The sequence below is a fragment of the Poecile atricapillus genome, chromosome 13 (assembly GCF_030490865.1).
Source record: "Poecile atricapillus isolate bPoeAtr1 chromosome 13, bPoeAtr1.hap1, whole genome shotgun sequence".
Classification (NCBI taxonomy): Eukaryota; Metazoa; Chordata; class Aves; order Passeriformes; family Paridae; genus Poecile; species Poecile atricapillus.
Window position 1 is genome coordinate 17,141,362 of NC_081261.1, and position 26,003 is coordinate 17,167,364.

The 26,003-nt window shown below is 50.2% G+C and overlaps 1 protein-coding gene across 1 annotated transcript in view; it reads left to right on the forward strand.

Moving 5' to 3' along the window:
- SIL1 (SIL1 nucleotide exchange factor) overlaps positions 1-26,003 on the forward strand; it is a 165,432-nt gene that overhangs the window by 21,799 nt on the left and 117,630 nt on the right. The window contains exons 2-3 of the mRNA XM_058848363.1: positions 375-489; positions 2,664-2,799. Coding sequence (XP_058704346.1) covers positions 385-489; positions 2,664-2,799 — 241 coding nt within the window. The 5' untranslated portion in view covers positions 375-384. The remainder of the gene's footprint in view (positions 1-374; positions 490-2,663; positions 2,800-26,003) is intronic.

Below are 26,003 nucleotides of genomic sequence, written 5' to 3' on the forward strand. Positions count from 1 at the left end.
TACTTCTAAGCTTAAAATGAGGCACAGGCATAAAAAGCCTTCACGGGATTGCTTTTTATTTTCCCCTGTAGTTGTCATCCATGGCATCGACACAGCAATTTTAAACAAGTCTTACAGGTCTCCTCATGTTTTCCAGGAGAGATATTATCCCCCCTGGGGTCGGTATAAGGCGCTTGGTATTACCTGTCACAAACCCCATTAGCAGGGAGCGGCTGCCCCAGGACCCCCAGTGCTCACACCTCGAGGTGTTTGTGCTTCCTGCCGTGTCACACCCCCGCTCCCACGCTGCGCCACAAAGTGTTGTGTGAACAGTCCCAAAACCTGCAAAAACAGGGGGAAAATAACCGTGTGGTTTGTTTTGTTTGGCATTTCAGGCTGGTGGCGATGCCTCGCTGCGCCGGGCTCCTCTCCACCGCTGCCAGAGCCAGCCTGCTGCTGCTGCTGGGCTCCCTGCTCTTCTCCTGCCCCAGCCTGAGCCACAGAGCACCTGTAAGTAACCTCCAGGCAGGTCTCACACTGAGAAAACATGGATGCTTCTTTGGCCTTTAAGGAAATGCCCGTTGTTCTTTAGGAAACCTCTCTCTCCTGCTTGAATTATGAAAACAAACCGAAAAAGGGCTCTGCTGGTTTCTGTGCAAATGAAGAATCGCTTGTGTGGCGCTGCCCATTTTTTGCTGGAAATGCTAATGAAAATGGGGTATTGCAAAGCAACTGTGGCCAGGCAGTGACAGCAACACTTAAATGAACCAAGTCACATCCTTTTATCCTTACTGAGCATTTAAACCCCGGCACTTTTCCTGAGCAGAGCCGGTAAACATCAGCTGTCTCCATTATGTGTTTGAACAGATCCAGCACTGGGAGGCCTGGTGGTAAATTTACAATAGCCTGTATCACTAACTCCCTCTTGGATAATCACAGAGCCGTGGAAATCAGCTAAGTAATAACTGCTCCACTCACTCCTTTTTAGTCCTGTTGAGTCTTGGCTCAGAAAATGTTAACATTGATTTTCATCTGCAGAACCTGGGCTTTTATGCCTGTGATTGTTCCTGAGCTTTAACCGTTTGTTATAATTTGAACAATTCCAAGCCCCTGATGCACTCAGCAAAAGCAGGAGTTAAGATCTGGTTTCGTCCATTTCTGAAATTGCAGTCCCTTTCCACAGCTGAAATAAAAACATTCTATAGGTTTGTCAGCCATCGATGTGCGTTATCACAATCACGAAATTGTGGAATTGTTTAGGTTGGGAGAGACCTTTATGATCATTGAGTACAACCTGAGCACTGCCAAGGCCACCTCCAGCCCACGTCCCCAAGTGCCACATCCACGCTGCCGTTGCTACTGTGCGTGTTTTGCTCAGGTTGACATTTCTGTTGCTCAGAAAGACTCTTCTAGGCTGGAAACGGATATTTATATGCAGAGCATCCAAATTCTGACAGAAAATGTGCATGCATTTCTTCCAAAAGAGTGGAAGAACTGAAGGCAGAATGTGTCCCAGAATTTCCAGTTAACCTCTGAATTTACTTATGTTTTTCCCTGTGAAAACATCCTAAGGATTAATATCCAAACACCTCATGAAGTGAGCTGTAACTCTATTCTAATTGCCAACAATTAGGACTAATCATTCCCTGTAGGGTGGTTATCTCAAATTCTTCAGCGGTGACTGAATTGGTGATCTCAGAAGCTGAAAATATTCCCTTCAGCAGACAGTGAGCTGTGGGGATGATGAACCTGGGCCAGTTCTCTGTTCCTGTTGGAACCAGGACAGCTCAGACCCAGGAGTCAGTGCCTGCTGTGAGAGTACAGGTCATTACTGTGCACTCTCCAGAGTTTTATGTGGCTCCCACCAGCTCCTTAGGGAGCTTTCCAAGGTTTCCCTCACAGCAAGGATTTTTTCCCCCTGCTGTTCTCCCCTGTTCTTCCCTTGCTGTGACGCTGAGCCACTCGTGCTGGCTGCTCTCCCACACCTCTGCCAGCCTCGTGCTGCACTTGCCATGGAGGTGGTGATTAAATCCCTTCCTCATTGTTTTAAAAGACTTGGAGAACACTGGGAGCGGGTGGAGAAGAGGATCCTCACATTTGTATCATGTGGGCAACTCGGTGTGTTTTTTCCTGTGTCCTATTTTGGAAAGAGCTGAACTATTTTAGCTGAAATCTTCTCCAAGCCTGAAATAAGTGCATTTAAGAAGAAAAAAAAAACCCAGCAAAAACCAACAAAACAAAAACCCCCCAAAAACCCAAACCAACCAACAAGCCCTGAGGCATTCCACTCGTGTGGAAAATTTCAGCTGAAAAAGTTAAAAGTTTGACATATTTTTAGGCAAGGGAAAATGGGGTCTTACAATGTTACACAACCCTAATAATAGCCAGGGCTCCTGCCTCTGACTGAAATACAGGTGAGGCTCTGTGAGAGCTGGTTTGAAACCTGCAACCTGTTCTGGAATAGGAAATAAGCTGCATTGCTTTGTTCAGCACAAATGTCATGCTAGTTATGCATGTTTAACCTTTAATATACTTTAAATCTAAATTTAACCATGTGGAAAGAATCTCGGATGTCAAAAAAAAAAATAAAAATCTGCTGGCGAGGGAAAAAATTTTGTATTCTCAGCCATCACTAAATTACCCAGATGCAATTGCTAATGAGCTGAATCTCTTCTCTCCAAAAGGAGTTTGCCCTTACAAAAATAGAAGAGAGCGACATAAAAGATGACAGTGGGAAGGAGCCGGTGACAGAGGATGACGCTGATCCTGAGGACCTGGAAGTGTTTTACCCCACGGATCAGTGGCAATCCCTGCGTCCAGGTAACTGCTGCTGGCTAATTATAGCATCCTCTGGAGCCCCACCTGCCAGCCCTGGCAGGAGCCCTGCAGACACTGAGTTTGTTCCCCTGACAATGTTCTGCTGCTGTTCACACCAGAGGAGGACTGGGTGACCCAGGGCAGGGACTGGGGGCCCTGAGCAAAGTGTCTGACCAGGGGAGCGCTTGCTCCAAGGCTTTGAGGCCACTTGTGGCCTCAAAGAACAGGAGGAGTGGGCTGGCAGCCCCCCTTGGGGGTGAGGGGCTGTCTCTGTCACTGGCTCCACAGCCTTTTCTCTCTCCATTTGTCCAGGGCTGGGTTTTATAACGTTTGCTGGCACGTGGATTCCCAGGTCTGCTGTGCTCCGGTGTGGAGCTGCTCAGTGGCAAGCTGATTAGGAGCTGCTGCTGGAGCACTGCACAGCTTTTTAACAATGGGTTTTCTGTTCCTCAGCTGTTTGAAAGCTAGCTTTTATTTCCATCCGTGCAAACCACAAAAAAATCTCTTCCCTTTCTTTGGGTTTGTGTCTTTCATTAGATGTGCCTGGAACTCGATGGTGAGAGGAGCCCAGCAGAGCAGCTTGGCCTCCGCATGCTGGGGAGGCTCTGGAGGGGCCAAACCCATTCCAACACACACAGATGCACGTGTGCATACATATTTCAACGATTAGCCTGTCTCTGGGGTCCTGGACGAGCTGTTTAATCCACTTGTGCTTTGGTGTCCTCATGTATATGCAGGTGTAATACCTTCCCACCTCACAAGGGTGAACTAAGTAGTACTTAATTTTTATAAAGTGCTCTGAATTTAAGAGCTTTATCCCGTACTCGGTATTAGCATTGAATGAATAAGTATGGGTTCCATTTGTCTTGAAATTTCTGCCAAATATAGCAGAATGGTTTTTCCAAATGTAAATCTTTGTATAACATAAATGGCTACAAAAGCCCCTGTGTTCCACAAAGCCGCAGTATATACTTATATTCCATTTCTGTACCATTATGTATGGGAGGCGTGTGGTGTCCCTGCTCATTATTCAGCCTGGCAGATCCCCACCAGCTTTGTTGGAGCAGAACATGTACATACTTGCAATCATTAGAAACCTCATTGCAGGGTTTGTTCACAAGCTCCTTCTCCACTGCTCGGGTGCCTTATTCCGCTTCATTTCCGTAGTTATTCCATGTTGGGCACACGCAGTGAAGGGCTTGTGGAAGTGGGGAGCTTGTCAGTATTCACAGAGGAGAGTAATTGTGGTTATTCTTGTAAGGACTTAAATGGTGTCCTGCCTCATGCTCTGGCTGCTGCAGATCCCAGCACTGGGGACATGGCACAAAGAGGAGTCTCCTGCTGCCATTCTGGATTTCTGTCTCCTGGGGGTTCCTCTGGAGCAAGATCTCTGTGAGGATCGGCACTCACAGCTTCAGCACGTTCTGGCCAAGGCTGGGGACGCCTGCATGAGCCCATCCCTGGAGCCTGTGGCCCCGAGGCTCTCCTGGTGTGAGCAGAGCTCTGTGCTGGGCAGGGCTGGGCCTGGCACGAGGGGAGCGGCGCCTGTGGCTGCACAAGGATGCTCCTCTTGGTGCTGCAGTGTGTCTCATGCCCTGCTTCTGCATCTTGCTGTGTTTTCCATGTGGTTGAACCCAGTGGGAGCTGAGCAGAGCCTGGCTGGGCTGGGCTCAGGGGTTTGCCTTCTGCTGCCCATCTCTCCAGGGCACCCCCTCTCCCTCTCCCGCCCTATCCCTGCGGCAAACTGGGCCAGTCTCTCTGGGGGAAGTGAATGTTTGAATTTAAAATCTGGATCTACACTTCTGAATGCTGGCAGGGAGCTTGGAGCTGCGTTTCCCCCATCTCACTCCTTTTTCAACTTGTTCCTGTTCGGAGCTCACGCAGGATTTTTGTGCTTCTCTACAATGGTGCAGCAGCTCATCTTTTATAGATGCATTCCCAGTTTTCCTCTGCTGAGTTTCTAGTTCCCTGTTGCTAATTGCATCAATCCACGTTTCCACCGAGACTGCAGCAGTGTCATCAACCTGTAACCTGTCAAATCCCCCCCCAAATTCGATTGTTATTGTATCTCTAACGCTTTAGGCGCTTGTTCCTCGCTGTCTACAGTGTGAGCTGGATTTTGATCAAGTGCTTCCTTGCACTTTGAGCACACTTCAAGCTGCTGGAGGTAGCTGGATGCAAACACAGAGAGACAGTTGCCCTAAGAGCTGTGCTGCCTGTATTCTGGAAGCAAGACCAGTTGTCTCTTCTGCCAGGCAGCCGGAGCTGATGGCTCTGGAAGGGTTGGTGAAACTTCCCAAAGCCCTTTAACACTTGGTTAGGCATTGCTTCTTTCTCCCTCGGCACTAAATAATGCACCAGGTGCAGGGCTCAGACTGAAAGGAGAACATGTGCCTCAGAAAGGCTTCCAGCACCTCTGCTATTGGACTTCTTGGCATCATCTGTGGGGCTTTTCCTTCTGTCTGTGGTTGGAGTCCACAGGACCCTGTGGGTTCTTTGGGGTTCAGTGAGTGGGACTGTGGTGTCCTCTGAACGAAGGCTCACACCCCTGCTCAGATCCTCATGGACAGGTGACTGCTCCTTCCAGCACAGACACAGAGCTTGTTGGAAGCTGTGCTTCCTCTGCTATCTTTTTCCTTTCAGAATACACTTTCTCCAGGAGATAGGACCCTTGGGAGTTGGATCCTTTTTTTACTTTTGTTATTTGGGCACCAAATTTCCCAATATTTTGTTTAGCATCCCTGATAATGATTGGAAGTTGGATTGCTCTGACCATCTAGTTGTATCACTGAGCAGCAGATTTTCCACCCAGCGTTAGGGTGGGAAATTTTCCACCCAGCAGAGGCTCCTCTGGAAAGACTTCCCTGTAAAGATTCAGAAAAAGGATATAAGAGGCAGGGATTTAATTGGGAAAGGAAAAGGGGGTTAATCACACCCCCAGCAGTGATGAGGAGAGAGCTGGGGCCCCACAGGGCTTCTGCTCTGCCCATGCCCATGGCAGCAGCACTTTGCTGCTCCCTGATGTGGCAGAAACCCTCTGGCAGGTTTTCCAGCTGACAGTTGGGAGTTAATGAGTCCAGTTTCCAATCCAGATGGACAAGTGAGAACCTCCTCTGCCCAAACCATCAAAATATTTACAGATTGCTCTGTGGACAGGCAGCAGTGGGGCAGGGAGCAGAGCCTGGCACTGTGACTGGCACGGTGCAGCGTGGATCTCTCTGGGGTTTGGATGGATGTCTCAGGGCAGAGCAGGGAGCTTGGCTGGCCTGCACCTTCAGCTGTGGTTAAAGCTCTGCCTTGCAGAGCTGAACCTGCAGTGACTCCCCAGCGTTTGTGCTGCCCAGACTCATTTTCTCAAGTGCCTGATTATATCACAGTTAAAAACCAAGGAGCCATAGCTGCTGCTGCTGGTCAGGATGCCAGAATGAAGCTGATGTGAGCATGCTGTTGGTGCTGCTTCTGCAGAGATGAAACCATCTTGTGTTCAGCAGGGAGCCAGTGATACATTGCTTGGCATTTAAATATCCATGGCTGCAGCTTCCGAGGATCCTCAGGCTGTCTTTGTTGCTCCGACTTGTCACGGGTCTTCTCCCATCTCATTTGCTGCTCAAACAAGGTTTTACACCTGTGCAAACACAGTTCTCAAGGCAGCCACGTTGGGGAGGTGTTTTCAGAGGCTGCTTTGAAGGACTTGCTGTGGAAGAGCAGGACTGAGGATGGGGAATAACTCGGTCCAGTTTCATTGCCAGTCTGTCTTCCTGGAGCTTTCGGTGGCCAAATGAGTCAGTGCTGCTTTAAGCTGAGAAGAAATTCCTAAAGCTGGAGGAGGAAGGAGGCAGGAGGGATGCCTTTGGCTCAGGAGTGCTGTGCCATGGCCCATGGTGGTGACGTGGTGGCTGCTGGGGTCCCCTTGCCCCTTGTCTGCGGGTGCTGTGCTCCTGCTGCTCACTGGGATCTCCTGAGCTGCAGCAGCTCTTGCTAATTGCTTTGCTGAATTAATCACTGTCCAAACCATTGGCTTCTTACTGACCTGGACCTAACTCAGACAGCGGTGGGCAGGTCTCTGAAATATTTATGGCAGCACGGTCAAGAGAGGGCTGTGAAACACAGAGTGAAACCACCAGGGTACGCTCGTTTTTGCAAAGTTTGACGTGTCTAATCCAGGAAATCGGAGCCTCATCAGATCAGCACAGATTTGCATACAGAGGGAAGGCAAATGGAATTTTAAAAACCTCATCTATACTAGATGATATGTTTCTTCTCTGGATTTCTTTATAAAATGACTTGTTAGTGATGTGCAGAGGGGAGAAATCTCGACTCTGGAGTTGTTATAATCCTGTCTGGCCAGCGATGGGAGAGATGGAGGATGATTCCAGCAGGTAAGAAAGGCCAGGCTGACATGAAAGCAAATGATCAGTGCTTGGAAGCTGAGTTATGGTCCCTGGTAGCTCTCCCTCTGCTTGTTTTCAATCTGACCTCTTGCACAGGAGGCTTTTCATCTCCTAAATGTATCTTGTTCCTGTCCTTTTCATTGCCAGCTGCCTTCACAGGCTCCTCTCAGCTTCCTTCCCTTGTGGGCTTTCCTTTGCCTCTCACCTTCACATCACAGCGTGCACAGTGTCCCCAACACTGGCTTGTGCCTAATTCCAAGTCCTTGGCAGAAGTGCTGGGGCTGAAGCTGCGGGTGCTGCTCCTGCCGTGGGTGTGGGGCAGTGCCCGGCAGATGTGACACAGCAGGCACGTCCTGCATGCCCCCTCCTGGGCTGGCCAAGAGGGATAGCAGTGTTCCCCTGCCTGCTGTTGGTGGAGGGACAGGACTGGGGCTCAGGAGATGCTGGGACAGGGAGCAGACAGGAGGTTCCCAGCCCTCTCTGCTCCAGCAGGGAGCATTTGGAGGATGCCAGCTCTGGACAGGAGACATGGCACGAGTGTCCCTCCCCATGGCTTATTTTGGCATTTCTGTAATCAATTGGGAGCCAGTTTTTGCCCTCCAAATTCAGCTAAAACTTCTCTTCTGTCATTTCCAGAGGTGACAGTGTCCTGGCAGCGCTGGTGTGGTGAGAAAAAGCCCTACATGTGCTGCTTGGATTGCTCAGGTTGAGGAGCAAAGTAGGCTTGGGGTGGGTTTGTGGTGTCAGGTCAGTCCTCACTGGTTTCATTAAAGAAATTGGTTACAAAAATCTTTTGCAGTGATGCTCCTCCTGCCAAAAACTAACTGTGCTTCTGAGCAGCCAGAATAAAAGTCTGCAGCTTCTCTAACACGCAGCCATGGGCTAGGCTGTGGGGCACTGCCAAAACAAGGGTGCAGTGCCATGTTGTCATGAGCCAAGCTGTGACTCCTGCTAGTGGTTTGTGGAATTCTGATCCTGGATTATGATGTGGAGTGATCATAAACCAGGGGATGAGGAGCTGAGAGTCAAGCAGTGGTTTTAGTGCAACAGGAGGAGGTTAAGCTGCAGCTTTCAGAATAATTTCAAACTTTGCTTTAACGACGCTCGGGGTGCTGGTGGTGTAATAGCAGTAGACATCAGCAGTGGGAATCATTCCCATGATTAAATTTACATTGTTTGGTGGGGGAAAAGTGCTTTGAAAGAAGAGAGACTGTTTCCCAGAGAAGACATCTCTCATTGCTTTCTTTTATCTCCTCCCTGCCAAGCCAGGGATGCTGTGAGCGTGTGAGCTGCTGAGAGGTGCTTAAATGTGTGCTGGGTGATGAGGAATATCTTGCTCTGGTTTTTATGTGCAAGCAGGCTGTATTTTCTGCAATAACTCTAATAACCTTCGCGTGGCTGTTTAGAAGGATGAACCTCATTAAAGAAGAGGTATTTAATAACAGGCCTATTTTTATCTCTGTCTTTATCTAACAGTCTGCACATTTATTTCAAGCTTGTAACGGTGCTTTGGAAGAAAAATGTTTTCCCTCCTCTAAAATGTTTTGGCAGTGCCTCCAGCCTCGGTTGTCTTGAATTTCCAGTTTGGCTATCATTCCTCCTCCTCCCAAAGCCAGCAAGCCACACCAGGCCCACGCCTCCAGCATTTTCCTTGGGTATTATGGGAATGTGGTTTCAAAACGTGGGACTTGGGTCCCAGGGTCACTGAAACAGTTCTGAGGGTTTGATCAAACATAATCACAGCAACTCCCTCAGGCTTCAAATGTGTGATCTTGTGTGGGACAAGCCCTGCAGGCATTGCAGTGTTTGCTGCAGGATGGGATTGACCACACGCTCTGGGAGAGGCAGCCAGCTCTGGGGGTCGGGCATTCCTGCAGACATTATTATTTTAATTTTTCCCCCCCTCTACATTTTTCAGCTTTATCCTGTAATTTCACAAATTAAAACCTGACCTATAGAAATCTTGCAGACATTGTGTTTTCAGCCCATTGTATTTGTTGTTTGCAGGTGGTGATGGAGGCAGCCCCAGCCCCGAGGGGATGCACCATTTTTCCAGCTCCTTCCCCATCCCTCCCTTTGGCACTGCTGGCTCTGCATTCAGACCCTGCCCTGGAGCTTGCTGGAGCAGAAATGCCTGAGCCTGTGGCCAGGATGACCATTCCTGAGCCCTTTTCCTGGGATACCTGTGGCCATGTGCTCCAGGAGCTGCTGGGTTTGGGCCCTGGGATGTGTGTGGCAGCTGTTACAAAAAAATTGGCTCTAGGGCTAATCCCTGGCTTTTCCTTGCTGTTCAGTATGGATCATGTGCATCCCTAAACCACAGTTGTGCAGCAGTGTCTTTTTCCATAACCAGGGAGTATTTTCCATGGTCTTGCTCAGGCCCTTCCTCCCTGAAGTTTCCCCCATGGGCTGAGGCCTGACTTAGTGAAACTTCCACAGAACTGATTCTGGGTGGGCAAGGAAAAGCTCAGGTGGTCAGCACAGTCAGATGGCTCCTGTGAGGAAAATTTCACTTGCCCCATCACATTTCTTGCCTGTAAATCATGCTCTTGCTCAGATGGTGCTCCAGCTTTTTCTTTTTTTCTTTTTTCTCTTTCCCTTTTTCTTTCCTAAGTTATTCAGTTTTCCATACATTTATTTATAGGGCCACACAAGCAACAAGTCTGCTTTTTAAACCACAGATCCTTCCAGAGCCACGTACTGGGCCTGCTCCATTCTGGTGTAAAAGCACCTTGCTCCTCTGAGGAAAACTCAGAATATCCATCCAGCTGTCCTGACTGAGAGAGGCATTTTCTCTGAACACTGCCCTCTGTTCATTTCAGGATCTGCAGGGAATTTGGGACATAAATTAAAAAGCTATTTGATGCTCCTTGAAGCTGGTTTTGCATTTGTTCTTACTTGAACGCACACTGAGACTCTGCTTTACTGAAGCTGCTTCCTTTAGCATCCTGAGGAAGCTTCCGAGGTAAAAAATAAATATGGCTCTGTTTTTCCAGCAAAAGCTGGGGAAAGAAATGTAATCTCCTTGGGTTTGTCCTGATGTTTTGTAGAACTAATTCCCATTTATTGGAAGAACTCTTCCACGCTAGATTCACATTTAATTTTTTATGAAGTGTTTACATTTTGGAAGGAGTAAGGGTGGTGGTGTTGGAAATTCTAATGAGGGACAACATTTCTGATTCAAAAGATCTTTCTTCAGTCCAGAGATTCCTTTTCCTCTCTCCTGATTTTTCTGCCTGCTCCTTAAGACTGCAGGAAGTTTTGCTTGGGTCATTCACTTGCAACAGGATGTTATCTGAATACAGAATTAATGTATGCAGGCTGTCACTTGGAATTGCTGCTATTCTGCTGCTGGAGAGCTCCCAGGGTTGCAGAGTCCTTTAAAGCAGCAATAACAGGAATGTGCCTGTGATCCTGCAATGCCAGAGGAGGAACATGGAGCTGCAAGTCTCTCCCATCACTGCGGGGTGTGAATAAATAGATCTAATCAACAATTTACATGTTAGCCCCAGACCAAGTTTTATTTTTAGGATGAGTCATTCAGCCCAAGAGAAACCTCTGCATCTCGGGCTGGTGGTGTTTCTAAAAACATCTCTAAGTGATCATCGAGGCTGGATTTTAAGCTGCATTTACATTTTGATAGAATCTGCTGCTTTTCTTATCTGACAGAAAGCCCACCTGACCTTCATTAATTACACTATCATTACACTGCTAACCAGGGTGCTGCTAATTACAGTTATCTCCCTGTTCTTCACCAGATAATACACAAAAACTTGTTATCCCTGGCTGTATCTGGATTAGCTGGAGCTGTAAGGAGGTGGCACTTGGGATGGTTTTACAGGTGGAGTGAAGGTATTTATAGACTGTCTGAGGGAAAGCTGGAGGAGTGGCTGCTGTCCTGTTGGCTGTGCTGCCATTCCAAAACACCTCCACGGCAAAACATACTGAGAACACTGCTTAAACATAGAACAGTCTGGTTACTGCAGGGTGACTGGAGCAGGCCAGCTCCACAGGAGAGGTGGTGGAGTCCTGGGACATCCCAGACCCTCCTGAGCACAGGCCTAGGGCTGGAGGTGACCCTGCCTGAGCAGGGGCTGATCCCAGAGATGTTTCCAGCCTTGCCTGTCAGGGACTGTGTGGCAGTGGCATTTTTGAGACAAAATATCTCAAGGTGGCTTCACAGGGAGCTGCAAGCCCTGGTGGTGCTGCTGACTGCTCCCTCACTAATATCAGCTGCAGTCTGGGTGGGGCAAGCACACAAAGGTCTTCTTTGAAAAGAGGCAGCAGAAAACGTCTGAGCTTCTGGGGAGCTGTGGGCTCAGAGGGCTGGAGCCAGGAGCCAGAGGCTGCAGGAAAGGTGCCCCATGAGGGAAGAGCCTTTGCTGGAAGAGAAGTCAAGAGGCTTTTCACTTGACTCCTGTTTCATCATCCTTCCACATGCTGATCTCTTCAGATGCTCTTTAAGCCTTTGGATTGCTTTCTGATGGGGAAAGGACTCGTCCTGGAGGAGGAGCAGAGCGAGGCTGCTGAGGAGAGCTTGTAGCTGTCAGCTGGCACAAGAGAAGGGAGATGGAGACTCCTCCAGCCCAGGCTGTGGTCAGAGGTGTGAAGGAGATGAGGAGATATTCACACTCTCATCCATCCACTGGGATGTTCTCAGGTTGAACACACCTGCACTCCCTGTTTGTACTGTTTGCTGTACTTGATAAACTGATAGATGTGAGTTTGGGTTTTTTTGTTGCCCTTTTTTATTCTGAGGAGGACTAAAGATGGTTCACATGATTTCTTTTGTGCCTTCTGCAGTGCAGGTGATGCAGGCAGGGATGGAACAACGACACCTTTGTACTTGTCAAGTCTCCGTCCGCCCCCAAGGCGCTGCCTGAAGCTCAAAGGTGATTTTCTTGCAGGCTTAGAACACTACACCAGCAGGGAGAACAAGAAGCTCAGTGGAGACCATGCTCCAGAAAAACTGTCTACGGTCTGAAAGCTAAATCTGGAACCATGGAACCACACTGCAGTGGTAGCTGAGCTGGGAATGCTGAATGGGGAGGTTTCCTGGAGTTCTGGCACAAAGACCCAGGGGTCCTCTGGTTCTCCATGAGGACTTCTGGTTCCCCATGGTTCTCCCTGAAGACCTTTGGTTCCCCATGGTCCTCCATGAGGTCCTCTGGTTCTCTATGAGGACCTCTGGTTCTCCATGAGGACCTTTGTTTCCCCATGGTTCTCCATGAGGTCCTCTGGTTCTCCATGGTTCTCCATGTGCCGATGCCTTGCCCAGAGCTTGCTGTGACAGCAGGCAATAGTTTCTGCTCTGCTGGCAGGGTTGTGCTGTTCCCAGGAGGGCAGGGCAGGGCTGTTCCTGTCCCAGCAGGTCCCTGGGCATGCAGGTACCATCCTGCAGCAGCTGCTGCTCCTCTGCATCACTCGCGGGGACAAAACTCCTGTCCTGCTGCACAGCAGGGGCCCTGCAGAGCCAGCACGGAGGGGACAGGCTGGGCAGTGCTGGTTTCCTCATTTCTGCCTGCTCCTGCCACCGAGGCTGTGTGCTGGGTGGAGATGTGCACGGCTGGGGGAGGGCCGGCCCGACCATTAGCTTGTCAGGGTTTGCAGCACTGGCAGCTGGGGAGAAAACTGTTATTAAGTGTAACGTGGCACCTTGGAGAGAGAAGCATGGGGAGACATTAAATACAGCCTTCCATAATGCCATTTTATGGTGTCACTCTTCGGAATTTATTAAGACTTAGTTGCAGCCATGCCTGCAGCCTCCTGTGCTGGAATCAGTAAATTGTGTTCATTATTTCCAGCACTTGCTCTGACCTGCTGTGTTTTACAGGGGAGGAGACACTGAAGGCGTGGGGACACCCCAGCTGCTTTCTGCAGACGTTTCCTTGGTGCAAACCTGGCTTTTGTGGGGTTTGCTGGGACACCCCAGGCAGTGCTTGGCTGCGTAGTTGGACCCCAAGTGTGACGTGGTGGTTGATGAGGGCACTGAGGACCTGCCCAAATCACCACAGCTCCATGGGGAGCAGGGAAGGAGCTGGGTGAGGAGGGATGCCATGGGCACCTTGGGGCACACTGGCACATGTGTCACTCTGCTGTGGGACAGCTCCAGCAGTCTTGGATGTGCCAAGGATGCTGGAGGTGGAAAAGGTTCACAGGAGCTCCCTGAACTGCAGACAGGGAGATGCTACACCCTGTTTGGTGACCCCTTGCACCAGTGTTTGCAAATGAAAACACAAATAAAACTGTGCTCTTTTCTCCCAGTTTTTGTCAGGAGAAATCCCAGCAGCAGCATGTTTGTGTACCTTCATCCTTATCCTCAGCATTTAGGTCCAGGATGGAGGAAAACAAGTTCAAGCTCAACCTCCTGATAATTTATTATGTTCCTTGTGCTTAAGGGCAAAATTTAAGTTGCCAAAAGCAGATGTTTGCATGCTCTTTTTTTAGCTCTCAAAGTACTTTCTGTGTGCTTGATTGATGGACGTCCCTGTTACATTAATAGCTGGGCTTTGCAGAAAGCTGTTATTACCAGGAGAATCTGGTGTGGGTTTCAGTTTTTCTTCTTGCATTGAAAATCCATTATTAATGTCTTTTTGAGGGAGAAAAAAGAGAAAGGTTTCAATTCAGGCATTTTGCTTTGCTTTCTCAGGTTTCTTCTCAACGGTCTTCACCAAGGTGCTTTCAAAATCAATATTACAAGTGTTCTTTATATTTTACTGGGTGGTTGAGGGTTTCTGCATCTTGCTATTGATTTCTGATTGTACTGCAGGACATTTAGGTGCACACAGGTTGCTCTGTGATGGATAACTTCATATGTGTCTTCCTAATCATCACTGAGTTGCCTTCTGCATGTTCTCTGTTCTGGGTGCTGCTGCTGAGCCTGGAAGGCACCAGGAGAGCTCTGAGTGCAATCCTGAAACACCAAATGTGTTTTGGTTCATTTAATTTGGGTTTGGCTTTCAGTCAGGCACAGGGGTCATGAGAGGCTTGTGGGGTCTCTTCTTTTGTGTTGTCTTTGCAGAGTTCTGCCCTGGCTCCTCAGGCAGCTTCGTGTTCTGTGTTGAAGGAGAGTAACAAGTCCTTGTCCTGGCTTTGTGTGGAGTGGTCATAACGCACCTTCAGCTTCAAGCACCGACCTTGTCCCTTGGGGCAGCTCTGCTGGCAGATCTCAGTATGTCAGAGGTGCAGAGTTATTGGATCCCAGCATGGTTTGGGTTGGAAGGAACCTTATAAAGCTCATCCAATTCCAACCCCCTCCCATGGCAGGGACACTTCCCACTGTCCCAGGCTGCTCCAAGCCCCAGCCTGGCCTTGGGCACTGCCAGGGATCCAGAGGCAGCCCCAGCTGCTCTGGGCACCCTGTGCCAGGGTCTGCCCACCCTGCCAGGGAACAATTCCTGCCCAATATCCCATCCAGCTCTGCTCTCTGGCACTGGGAGCCATTCCCTGTGTCCTGTCCCCCATCCCTTGTAAAAGTCCAAGTCTCAATGAAGTAATACAGAAGCACAGGCTGCATTTGTAACTGTGTAAAGTTGGATTCACAGACAGAGGCTCTTGGAGCACATCAGCACTGATGGCACAATCTGTGAGAGCTTGTTGGCACCTTGTTGGCTTGTTGCAGAGGAGCCTGTGAGGAGTGACACAACGGTGGCCAGCACAGACGCTCCAAAATGCTTCCATGGCTCCAGGTGGGCTGTACCAGGGGAAGAGCTCTGTGTGTGTGGGCACAGCCTTTCCCAGCCCTCCATGCCCTGGCACGGGCTCCACGTCTGGCAGAAGCCGTGGCTGTAACAACAGGCCATCTGGGGTGGGCTGCATGGCACAAACCTCTGCTGGCTGCTTTGGGCTGTTTGCTCCTCAGGCTTATCCTGAACAGGCTCCCAGACATGGAGGCTACACTTGGCTTCTGAGGAATTGGTTGTTGCAGTTTGTCTGTCTGTGCTGGGGACCAGGACAAACACTGGCACGGGAGCTGGTCCCTGGGAGCAGCAGGGTGCGGCGGTGGCAGCAGTGGCAGGGGACACGGCAGCCCAGGCCTGTTTGCCGAGCTGGGGAAGGGACAGGGCTGGCATGCATAACCATGGGCAGGCTCTGACCTTGCCGATGGAACTCACTTAGCAATTCTGTTGATGCTCTGGAAACAAAAATATAATTCAGGCCACCTTCTCCTCCAAGCTGACCCTGAGAATCTGGGAGAAGAGCTACTGAATAATTAGGGGCCTTTCCTTTTTTTTTCTTTTTTCCCTTTTTTGCTGGAGTTACTGCTCATTGTTGAACTGTGCTCTGAAGTGTCATTAGTTCCCTTGAACTTATGGGTCCAAGTGTACTTAGCATTAATATAATTACGTAAATTGCAGTCTCATTAATCAACGGGGGCCACGGCACATCCCTGCAGTGCTGTTTTGTGGGTGGCCTGGCTGGTGGGAACCCCCTGGCCAGGGCAGAGGGTGTGGCTGGAGCACTCCCCCTCTGCTCCTGGTTCAGCTGTGCTTTGTGTGTGCCTCACCTCAGATCCTGCAGGGATCTGGAGCCTTTGCCAGCCCTGCCGTGATTGCAGGGAGCAGCCTTGCTGCTGCAGAGGAGGAAAGGGAAAGGTGGTTTGTCCCAAGGGAGTTTGGCTGGACCACATCCCAAGTGCTGGTGCCACTCTGATTTGGGTCTGTGGAGTCCCAAAATGCAGAGCCCAGACTTGTGGCTTTGCTGTGAACACCCAGAACTGAGCTCTTGCGCAGGGTGTGCTGCAGGGCTGTTTGATGATGCTGTGGCTCTGTGGCAGAGCTCTCAGCCTTCCTGGCAATGTAAATTCTCCTGGCTGCATGCTAAAATTACACTGAGTTATTGATTTATCTTTGAGAGGATTTCCTTCCCGAGGGACATTTCTGGCTGTTGTAGTGATTTAGTTCTTGTGCAAATGCAGAATCTGTAGCAGAGCAGAGCCACCCTCCTGCCCTCGAGTCTGCAGCTCAGGGTCGCGCTCCCTCAGGCTTCCTCTGCAAGCTGAGCTCTGTTCCAAGGCTGGGACAAGGTTACATGGCTGTTATTTCCTTGTAACAACCACAATAAAAGGGTATTTTCAACTTTCCCCCTTGGGACAAGCCTTTGTGCCGTGGCACCAGCATTATCTTGGGTACGTCTCGAGCCCAGCTCCAAGGCTGGCATGTGGGGTGTGTGGAGCCATGCCAGCGTTAGGACACTCCTGGGAATGTTTTAGTTCCACAAAGTGGGGTATGACGGCAGCAGGATCATGATAACACTTCTTTCCTAAAGCTGCAGTGTACGGCCTCTCTTTTCCTTGCTTTCTATTGACTCACCTTGGAGCGTCTCTAAAAACCAGGCCAGGCAAGTTTATGCTGGTGGTCCTGAGGAAGTAAAGCCAATTCTCTTCTTCTACCACCAGTTTTCTCCCCTTGGCCCTGAAGTCACACCCCACCAGTTGTAGCTCAGCTGGTGAGCACCGTCAGTAGAAGGACCTGACCCTTCAGGACATGGCCAGATGTTTCAGCTACTCTGTGGCTGGAAAATGCCCAGCTCTGTGTCCTTGGGTGCCCATCTGAAGTCCCTGTGGGTCCCTGTATCTAACCCCACCATGGATCTGGCACCAATCTCAGCTGCACACTGATAAAATGTGAGGCTGCTCATGCATGTGGTGCTATAAAACAGCATCCACCAATTAGGCCCAGGGAGAACATCAATTTATTTTCCTGTGAACCAAGTGTGGCACAGCTCCTTCCTTTCCCAGTGATCTATCTGTGAGATAAAACACGTCTTTAGTGTCTATCTTAAATACTGCAGTGTTGACAAGTTCTCTTGACAGAAATTAGGCTAATGTCCCTTACGACTGCGTTAGCTGTAGAAACAAGGCTTTAAATTGAAGCTTCGCAAAGCACTATCCCAACGCGCTCTCCAAGGCATCTTCTTATTCCAGCTTTTATTATCCAAATTTGTTCTCACTCTGCCTTGGCAGGCGGTTCTTTCCCATCCATCCTGCTCGTCTCGCAGTCGGGTGGGTCGGATCAGGCACCTTCCAGCGCTGAGCTGGCGAGCGTTGGCCCAACGCGTGCCGAGCCCTTGGCTCTGCGGGACGCTCCGGGCTTGGGGAGCCGCCGGTGCCGGGCCGTGGGTGAGAGGAGCCGGCTGACACACATGGAGCAGAGATGGGATCTGAGGCAATCAGCTGCACACCCTGCCAGCAGCACAGCGTGTCCTGAAATGCTCCCGCTGGGAGCTGGAGCTGGGAGAAGGGAGTTTCATACGTGTCGTGTCTTTGCGATTTCAGTGCTGAGTTACAGACTCAGAAGCTGAGGACAGGAACAGAGAATGCTGAGGTCTGGTCATGAACAACCCTACTTGAGCTTCCCAGCCTTCCCTTGGAAAACAGTTTCCTTTTTTGCCCCTTTACCCTCCTCAAGTTGCAAACTTTTAGCTTTCAACTCCTCATTTCCAACCACAGATTAACCATGGCCATTTTAAACCTTCTGATTCTCACACTGGTGTTGGTCCTGATGGATTATTGTGTCCTTTCTGTGCCTCCACATTTGTAGCTTCTTTGGTGGCCATCTCATGAGTCCCTGAGAGAGGAGAGGCTCTCTGAGGGTGACAGATGTGGGAGACACGATGGTTGATGATGTTCTGGAGGTGCTAATCTTCCTCATAGTAAAGAAGCCAGTGGTGCCTCTCTCAAATGGCATTAAATGCCTAAAATTCCACAAAATTAATATCACCCTCAGTTCCTTTTGTCAGGTTCTCAATTCTCCTGGTCAGCTGCCTTGTCCTTCTCTGCCTACATCTTGCATTGATCTTCTCTGAATGCATCAAAGCCTTCAGCATCCCAGATGGGCTCTCTGGAGTAACAAATAGACCTGAGGGATGACAATTATTGAATGGATTGCAGCATTGGCTTGGGGATAAATAATGTAGTGAGTTGGAGAGGGATTAAAACTGGCTTTTGTAAATAAGCCTCTCATGGTTGCTGACTTGGGGACATGGTGAGACAGAGGTTGCTGCAGTGTCTCTGCAGCCTGTGTGTTTGAGAGATGAAATATCAGAGTGCGGCTGGATACCTTTGGTCTCTCTGCTTCTTCTGCTTGGACCTTTGTGGGATTAAACTCTCTAAACTGCTGCAGTTCACAGACTTCAAGCCTGATATCAGAAGAAAAAACAAATCAAGTGCCTCCTATTGAATCCTGAGCACATGGCTCCTGCTGCACGCTGTGGTAACTCACTGCATGCCTGCCTTAAAGCAGGGAGAAGGGTTTGCTGAGGAAATGCAATGTTGTGCCCACGCTACGAAAGGACAACCCTTCTTCTTCCTTCTCTGTGGTTATTAATTTTTTCCTGGTGTGTTTGCTGCTGTTGCACTGTGAGACAGAGCAGCACTCCCAGGAGGGAGGTGGCAGGGCACTTGTTGCGGGAGCTCTTTGCCACAGGAGGCATTTCCCTCTTGCAGCAGCAGCAGATACACCAGAGATGCTGCAGCAGTGTCTCCATCAGAGACCCTGTATTTCCCTCTCCAGCTCTCCTGTTACCCCTTCCTTCCCTGAGATCCCTCCTTCCCCTTCTCTTCCATCACTTCAAGACTTCCCAGAGGGCCCAGGCACTCCATGCTGTGCCCTGTGTGTGCCACCCCTCCTGTGCTCGTGGCTCCCCTGCCCACGAGAGGGACGAGGTTTGCTGTGTGTCCAGCAGGCAGCTGGCTCAGCTCTGGGCACCAGGCTGGGCCACACATGCCATCATCATCATCCTCCTCCTCCTCCTCGTCGCCTTGGCTGCCAGTGAGGGTGGGTGACAGTGACAGGGACCTGCTCTCGCCCTACCTGTGCCCATGGCCCTGCCTGTGCCCAGGGGCCCACCTGCTGCTCCCTCCCTCTTGCAGCAGGAGCTGGAGGAGAAGCTGACTGGATTTGGCAGGCATTTGAGGAGGGAGCCCAGCCCTCATGAGCTGCCTCTGCTCTCCCTGCAGCGCTCAGGGGGCTCAGCACTGGCTGCCAGCTGGGACAGCAGAAATCCCAGGGCCACAGGAGAGCCCTGGGTCAGAGAAAAGGGGCAGCTGTGTGCACTGTCCAGCTCAATGGCCAAATGGAATGGTGCTCTCACACCTCTCATCAAGGGTTACTTGGTGGAGAGCCCCTTCCTTGTGAGGCTTTGTTCTTCGCTGGCTGTGGATTGAATCACGGGAGGAATTCTGGCATCATTTTAAAAACGTTTTCATTCTATTTGCAGAGGGGAACAAATTACAGAGAAGACCTCTTAGTGCTGGGACAAAAGAGTGGCTCTAAAACCCTTTTCAGCCAAACAAGAGTTTGAGCTGAAGGCCTGATGGATGGCGCTTAAAGACGTGGTTATTGCAGCAAAGTTGGCATTAAAAATCACAGGGTGCAAGAAAGTTCTCCCAAGGGTTACTGTGGGGGGGTGTCTCCCTGCAATCCTGGTTGTGAGGAGCCCAGCCAGAGAGCTCTGTGGCATCAGCCAGAGCAGTAGCACAACAAGCACCAGTGCGTCACTTCTCTCTTGCTAAATGAGAAACTGGGATGGGATCAGCCCTTCGGGGGTGGCGTCACTGCCTGCGGCAGGAGGGCTGGAATTGGGTTATCTTTAAGGTCCCTTCCAACCCAATTCCATAGTTCTTTCCCTGCTCCCTATTCAAGTGGAGTTCAAGTCCAGCAGAAAGCAGTGCTGCTGCTTTGAGACCTGTGAGGAGCCTGGGCAGGAGCACACTTGGTGTTGGGATGTGTCAGAGCAGGGGGCCTTTGGGGCTTTCCCAGGAATGGCTTTGCAGTGCTGGGTGTTGAACAGGGGACAGATTCACCCTTGGCAAGTTGAAAGTATTTCAGATGGCTTCTGTTCCTGCTCCACTGCAGAGCAGGACACAATCAGTGTTGGAGATGTCGTACTTTGACATCACTATTCTGACAGGTCGATATCCAGGATATTTATTAACATAGTTTGGAATGTCACATAAAGGTCTGTCAGATAAACTATCAAACTGAAGTGTCTTACATGAGACTTCCTTGGTTTTGTTGAGGTGCTTTTAACTCTTCATTCAGTCTCTTAACACTTCATCCCATTCAGGGAAGAACTGGGGCTTTCTGGGAGACCCTCTGTGAAATCTGTGGCTTGGGGATCAGGCCCTGCCCTGAGTGTCTGGGTGCCCTGGGAGGCAAAGGGAAGCAGCAGTGTGACTTCTTGGCTCATGCTGTAAGGACAAAACTCCTCTCTTAGGGTTTCCTCTGCAATCCCAGGGAGAAAAGGACATCTCTGTCCTTGTCAGCCCTGTGGGCAAGGATCAGATAGCAGCAGTGATGGATCCAGGCTGGCACCAGCAGGACTGGTCGCTCGCAGGCAGAGGCAGCACAGCTCCTTTGGGCAGAGCTGGGCAGCGCTGGGAGAGCTGGCACGATGGCACTGGGCATGCTGCATCACCCCAGGGCTGTGGCGACGTGCCTCAGGGGAGACAAAGAGTTACATTGTTCCACCCCAAACCCCTTGTGAAGGGCGGCCCCGATGCTCTGGTTGGGTTTGAGTCCCTGGGGGTTCTCCCTTGGTGTGTTTCTAATGGTCCCTGACCCTGAACTCCACCCTCAAAGGTGTAAACCCTCGGTTCTGTCCCTCAAAAACCCCTGCTCTGCCTCTGTTCGGGGCTCTCTGTTCTGGTTCTGAGTTTGTTCCCGTGCTGAATAAATGGTTTCGTGAACTGGGAGCCCGTCTCGGCTGGTGTTCCATGCTGGTCCCCAGAACCCTGCTGCTTCCCTGGACGAGATACTGAGGTTGCAGACTGCAACACAGGGCTTCATCCTGCAGCCCATCCCCTGCAGAGCCCAGGCTGAAGGGACACTTTATGAACATGGGCAGCATGCAGTGATTTTATAAAAGAGTTTTCTCTAGAATCAATTGTGGTAGGTAACAAAGCCCCTGCTGTCACTGGTTACCTGAGAAATCAAGAGGCAGTGAACTGGCTGGTGCTTCTCTGGGGAGATGCTGTGCTCAGCAGGCAGCTGGGGCTTCCCAGCAGTGCAGTGGGACTGAGAGCTGCACAGGGAGTGGATTTGTACAGCATTTCTTCCAGCATCACGGGAGTTTGTACTTGGAACGGGCACACAGGTGTCTGAGCTTCCTCCCTGCCCGAGGTGGGGAATGCTGGGGGTGCTGGGGGAGCCCCCAGGCCTGGTGCTGTGAAACTTCCCCACCAGGTACCAGGAACAGGTGACACAGAGCATTGATGACATTTTCCAGTGGCACTTAATTGGGAGGAGCAGTGAGTGCCAGACAGTGAACTAATGCAAAAGGCTGTAGCTGAGTGAAAAAGGGACAGAAAGAAACAAAATGAGATTCAGGCTATGGACCTCTTCTTCCCATCAGTAATCCATCTCTTGCTTACCTGTGCCTGCTACATATCTTCCTTTTGTGTGTAAAAATGTTCTGTTTTGAAGTAACAAACAATCTGGAGAGCAGTAGGACTTGCCTTTGTAGGAAAGAAAGGAAAAAAACTGGAGGCAGGCTTTGCTGCTTCCTTGCTCAGCAGCTGTGTCCAGGTCAGGGTGTGAGCTGAGCCCCCCAGACTGGGCCTGGCTGCTCTGTTTTCCTCTGTGGCATGGGACAATCCCATCCACCCAGGCACAACTGGAGGCAGGTACAGTGTCCCCTGTGTGCCACCAGCACGTGATGCCCTGGCCTTGGCCAGTTCCCCAGCCCTGGTGGCTCCTGGAGCTCCTGGCGCAGGATGCAGCTGTGGGGAGCTCTGCTGCTCCCTGGGATTTGTCTCCTCTCGTTTTTAATCATTATTTTATTAACGGAGAAGGTGCCATCAGATAACTTATTGTGGATGCTGTCAGTGGGATTATTTCAATACTGCAGCACTGTTGGTGTGTTTTGCTGGAACATTCACATATTGATTCCAGATTCCTTTGTTGCCTGTACTAGAAAGAAAGTCCCTTTTCCCTCACTCCTTTCGTGGAGAGAAACAAAGAGTAAAGGAAGGTTGATGTTATCTGAGGCTTGCTCACATACTGAGGTAATTTTTGAGAGCTGCAGAGCCTCTTGCTGACTCATAACTGGGGCTTGCTTTCAAACCCTTGATAGATTTTTGAATTCTCTTACAATGGCAAATAAGGATGCTCACTTGGGGACAAGCTGGGGCTCGGCCTTGGCGAGCTGGATCATCTTTGTGATCTTTTTGCCACGGGGACAGTGGTGCTGCAGGGGGAGAGCCTTGTGTCGCTCTTGGGCTCCTCTTGCTGGGCAGTCAGTGGCTGGCAGCTTTGTCCAAGGGCTGGGGATGGGATGGGATGGGATGGGATGGGATGGGATGGGATGATGGGATGGGATGGGATGATGGGATGATGGGATGGGATGATGGGATGGGATGGGATGATGGGATGGGATGATGGGATGGGATGATGGGATGGGATGATGGGATGGGATGATGGGATGGGATGATGGGATGATGGGATGGGATGGGATGATGGGATGGGATGATGGGATGGGATGGGATGATGGGATGGGATGATGGGATGGGATGGGATGATGGGATGGGATGATGGGATGGGATGATGGGATGGGATGATGGAATGGGATGCCACTGCCAGGAGCGCAGTGAGTCATTGCACAGCCTTGGTTTGTAAGTCAGTGTGTGATGTACAGTTCCCCTGCCCATGGCTGTGCAGTGGGTTGGGGCTCAGTCCTGCCCCCATGCTGGAACACAAACCCGCTTGTGGCCAGCAGGGTGTGGAATGATGTGCTGGGAAGGAGCCGGGCAGGATGAGACCTTTCTCCTTGAGTGAGGAAACCCAGCTGGTCATTTGGTTGGTCTAGAGAAAGAGAGATGGAGTTCTTTGGATATCACTGCATATTCCACACAGCAGCTCTCTGCTTTTAGTAATGTGGTGCACAACGTGCCTGATCCTCCCTCCGTTGTGAGCCTGGTGGAAGCATGTCTTGTTTTCCATTCGTTTATTTATTTATCATCTTGTTTTCAGCCTCTGCAAAGCTTGATATTGGTATAGAGCCTGGGAAGTGTGCACAGAGCAGAGTAACAGATAGTTGTGATTTGGTTACAAGGCAATAATTTAAGTGGACAGGTTTAGCTGATAACATAAAGCACACGAGAGAAATCGCTTCGGTTTATAAATGTCAGCAGAGCCCCTGCGAGTGAGCTGCTGCCTGGTGCTGCTGCTCCATCCAATATATTAAAAGGAGATATAAACAGATGTCTGAAAAAATCTGCCTGACCAAGATTAAAAGAATGGGGCTATAAATTAAAGTCTTCCTTGGCGTCTCTTTAAGCAACTTTATGGACAGAGCGCATCCAAATAAACGAGTGCTAATGCTCGGAGGGGTGGTTTGGGCTGCAGAGTCCCTGGGGTGGGGACGGCTTGTGGGGACAGCAGTGTCAGTCAGAGCTGGCATGGGAGACCAAAGCCTGTCCTGGTGCTTCTGCAGCTGATAAAGGGATTAAATCAGGAGCAGGAATAACACCATCCCTGCAGTGTCACCACAGGATCAGCGTCTCCTGTTTGGAAAATAAACGCTGTCGCTCTGCTCTGACATTTATTCCCAATAAAGACCTTGTCGTTTGTGCAGTGACAAGGGTTTTATCCTCTGGGAGTGCTTCACCTGTTGGGCACTGTCTTTTTGGCGTGAGGCAGTGAGTGATCGAGGGGCAGCAGAGGCTGGAGCTCTGCTCAGACCCTGCGGCTTTCTCTCGATCCATCGCCCCAAGGCGATGCAGTAACACCTATTCAAACAGAGAGCAGGTTCAGACTGGATATTGGGAAGGAATCCTTCCCTGGGAGGGTGGGCAGGCCCTGGCACAGGGTGCCCAGAGCAGCTGAGGCTGCCTCTGGATCCCTGGAAGTGCCCAAGGCCAGGCTGGACAGGGCTTGGAGCCCCCTGGGACAGCGGGAGGTGTCCCTGCCGTGGCAGGGGTGGCACTGGATGAGCTTCAAGATTCCTCTCCACCCAAACCATTCTGTGATTCTATGATTCTGTGACTTTATTTTGAATTTATTTTAATTTATTTTAGCTGTGGCTAAAAAAATCCCAAGCGTGGGATATTTTTTAAGTGCTAAGGAGTACAAACCAGTTGTGGGGGCGGGAGTTTGCTGCTTCCCCCTCCACAGCTGTAGCCCTTCTGGCAGGTTCGTGGAGGGGATTTCACAGCTATTTCTACTCACTGGGTAGTTGATTTAGAGCTGGGAAATTAATTAGAATGGAAACTCTTCTTTCCCTTTATGAGGAGCAAGGGATGAGGTCTGGCAGCTGTAGGATTTGCAGCTCTCAGGGAAGAGGGACCATTCAGCAAGACATCTAGGCAGTGCCTACCTGTGGATACACATCTTTTATTTGTCTGAGGTGTCAAGGAGAAAATAATGCTACAAAATGGCTTAAATATAGATGTGTTTTGATATTTTTTTAATTGAGTTTCATTTCCCAAATGCAACTTAATGCAAACAATAAGTAAAAAATTAATTTCTCTCGGGAAAAAGCTATTAACAGAATGATTCTGTTTTAGCAGCATGTGAAGCTGTGTAATTGCTTACATATGTATTGCTCCAGTGTGTGCTCCCAGTTGTTGAATACTATCAAATTATAGGAATCAAAGAGAATCAACTATTTTTAAGGGAAATGTCTAGAAGCTACATACTGAAACATGATTAAAATTCAGGATTTCCAGCTTATTCGTCTAAATCAGCAATTTTAATCACATTATTCAAGTCAACCCACCCTCAAACACACTTTTGACTTCAAAATACCCCAAACTAAATAAGACAGAAGACCTTCCTTGAACAGCTGTAACATTTTTAAATGGCAATGTCAATCTTTTTGTTGAAAGCAGAGATGTTTTTCATGGTTTATTTATTAAAGCAGCACATTTGTCCTGCTGTGCCATGAACCTGGGCTACCGTGCAGAGCGGCAAGGAGAAATCCCCGGAGCACCGAGAGCTGCTTAAACACATCAGAGTTTTGCTCTGGGGTTGGGATGCTCTTGGTTAAATCTCATTTAGTGTGCCAAGCAGGAGCAGGAAGAGTTTGTGTCCCAGCCGATGCAGCCTCTGTAATTCGGCTGTGTTGGGTGTGCAGCTCATCAGCACCAGGTCCAGGTTGGGTTTTATTTCCTGCTGGCTGAGAATAGAAACGGGAGGCTGGGGTCCTCCTGGGCCTGCTCCTGTGCTTTCCCTTAGGATGATTCTCTCAAGCAAAGCCCATCCACCTCCCTCCTCTGCCCAGGCAGGCTGATGTGGCTGGATGTGGCCAGAGCTGCCCTGGCAGGGCTGTTCCTGGCTGGTGACAGCCCAGAGCTGCTGCTGGGGCTGTGCCCTGGCTGGCCCAGCGCTGGTGACATGGCCAGGGAAGGGAAGGACGCTGGCTGCGGGGGGAGGCACCCGGCTCACCCCTCGCTTTGCCCCCTGAGTGCAGCAGTGTCTGCAGAGGACAGGATTGTCCTCCTGCGCCCGCTGCTCAGCACACCATGGCATTTTGTCCTGGAACAGCCTGGGCTGGTAGGGACCTTAGAGCTCATCTCGTTCCACCTCTCTGCCGTGGGCACGGACGTGTCCCACTAGACCAGGTGATCATTTGCTGCGTTTTCCTTGCTGGCAGAGCCCTGTCTCGGTGAGCCAGAGACAGCAGATGTGGAGTTGCCCTTTTCATGGAGATCCTACAAAGTCCTTTCTGACTCCTCCTCCCAGCTCCACCACCGGCGAGGGCCACAGCAAATTCCTGCAGAGCCCAACTCTCAGCGTGGGAGGATGCTCCCATAGACAGATAAAGATTAAAGGTCCTGCATATCACAAGTTTAAGGAGTGGGAGGAGGTTGGGATC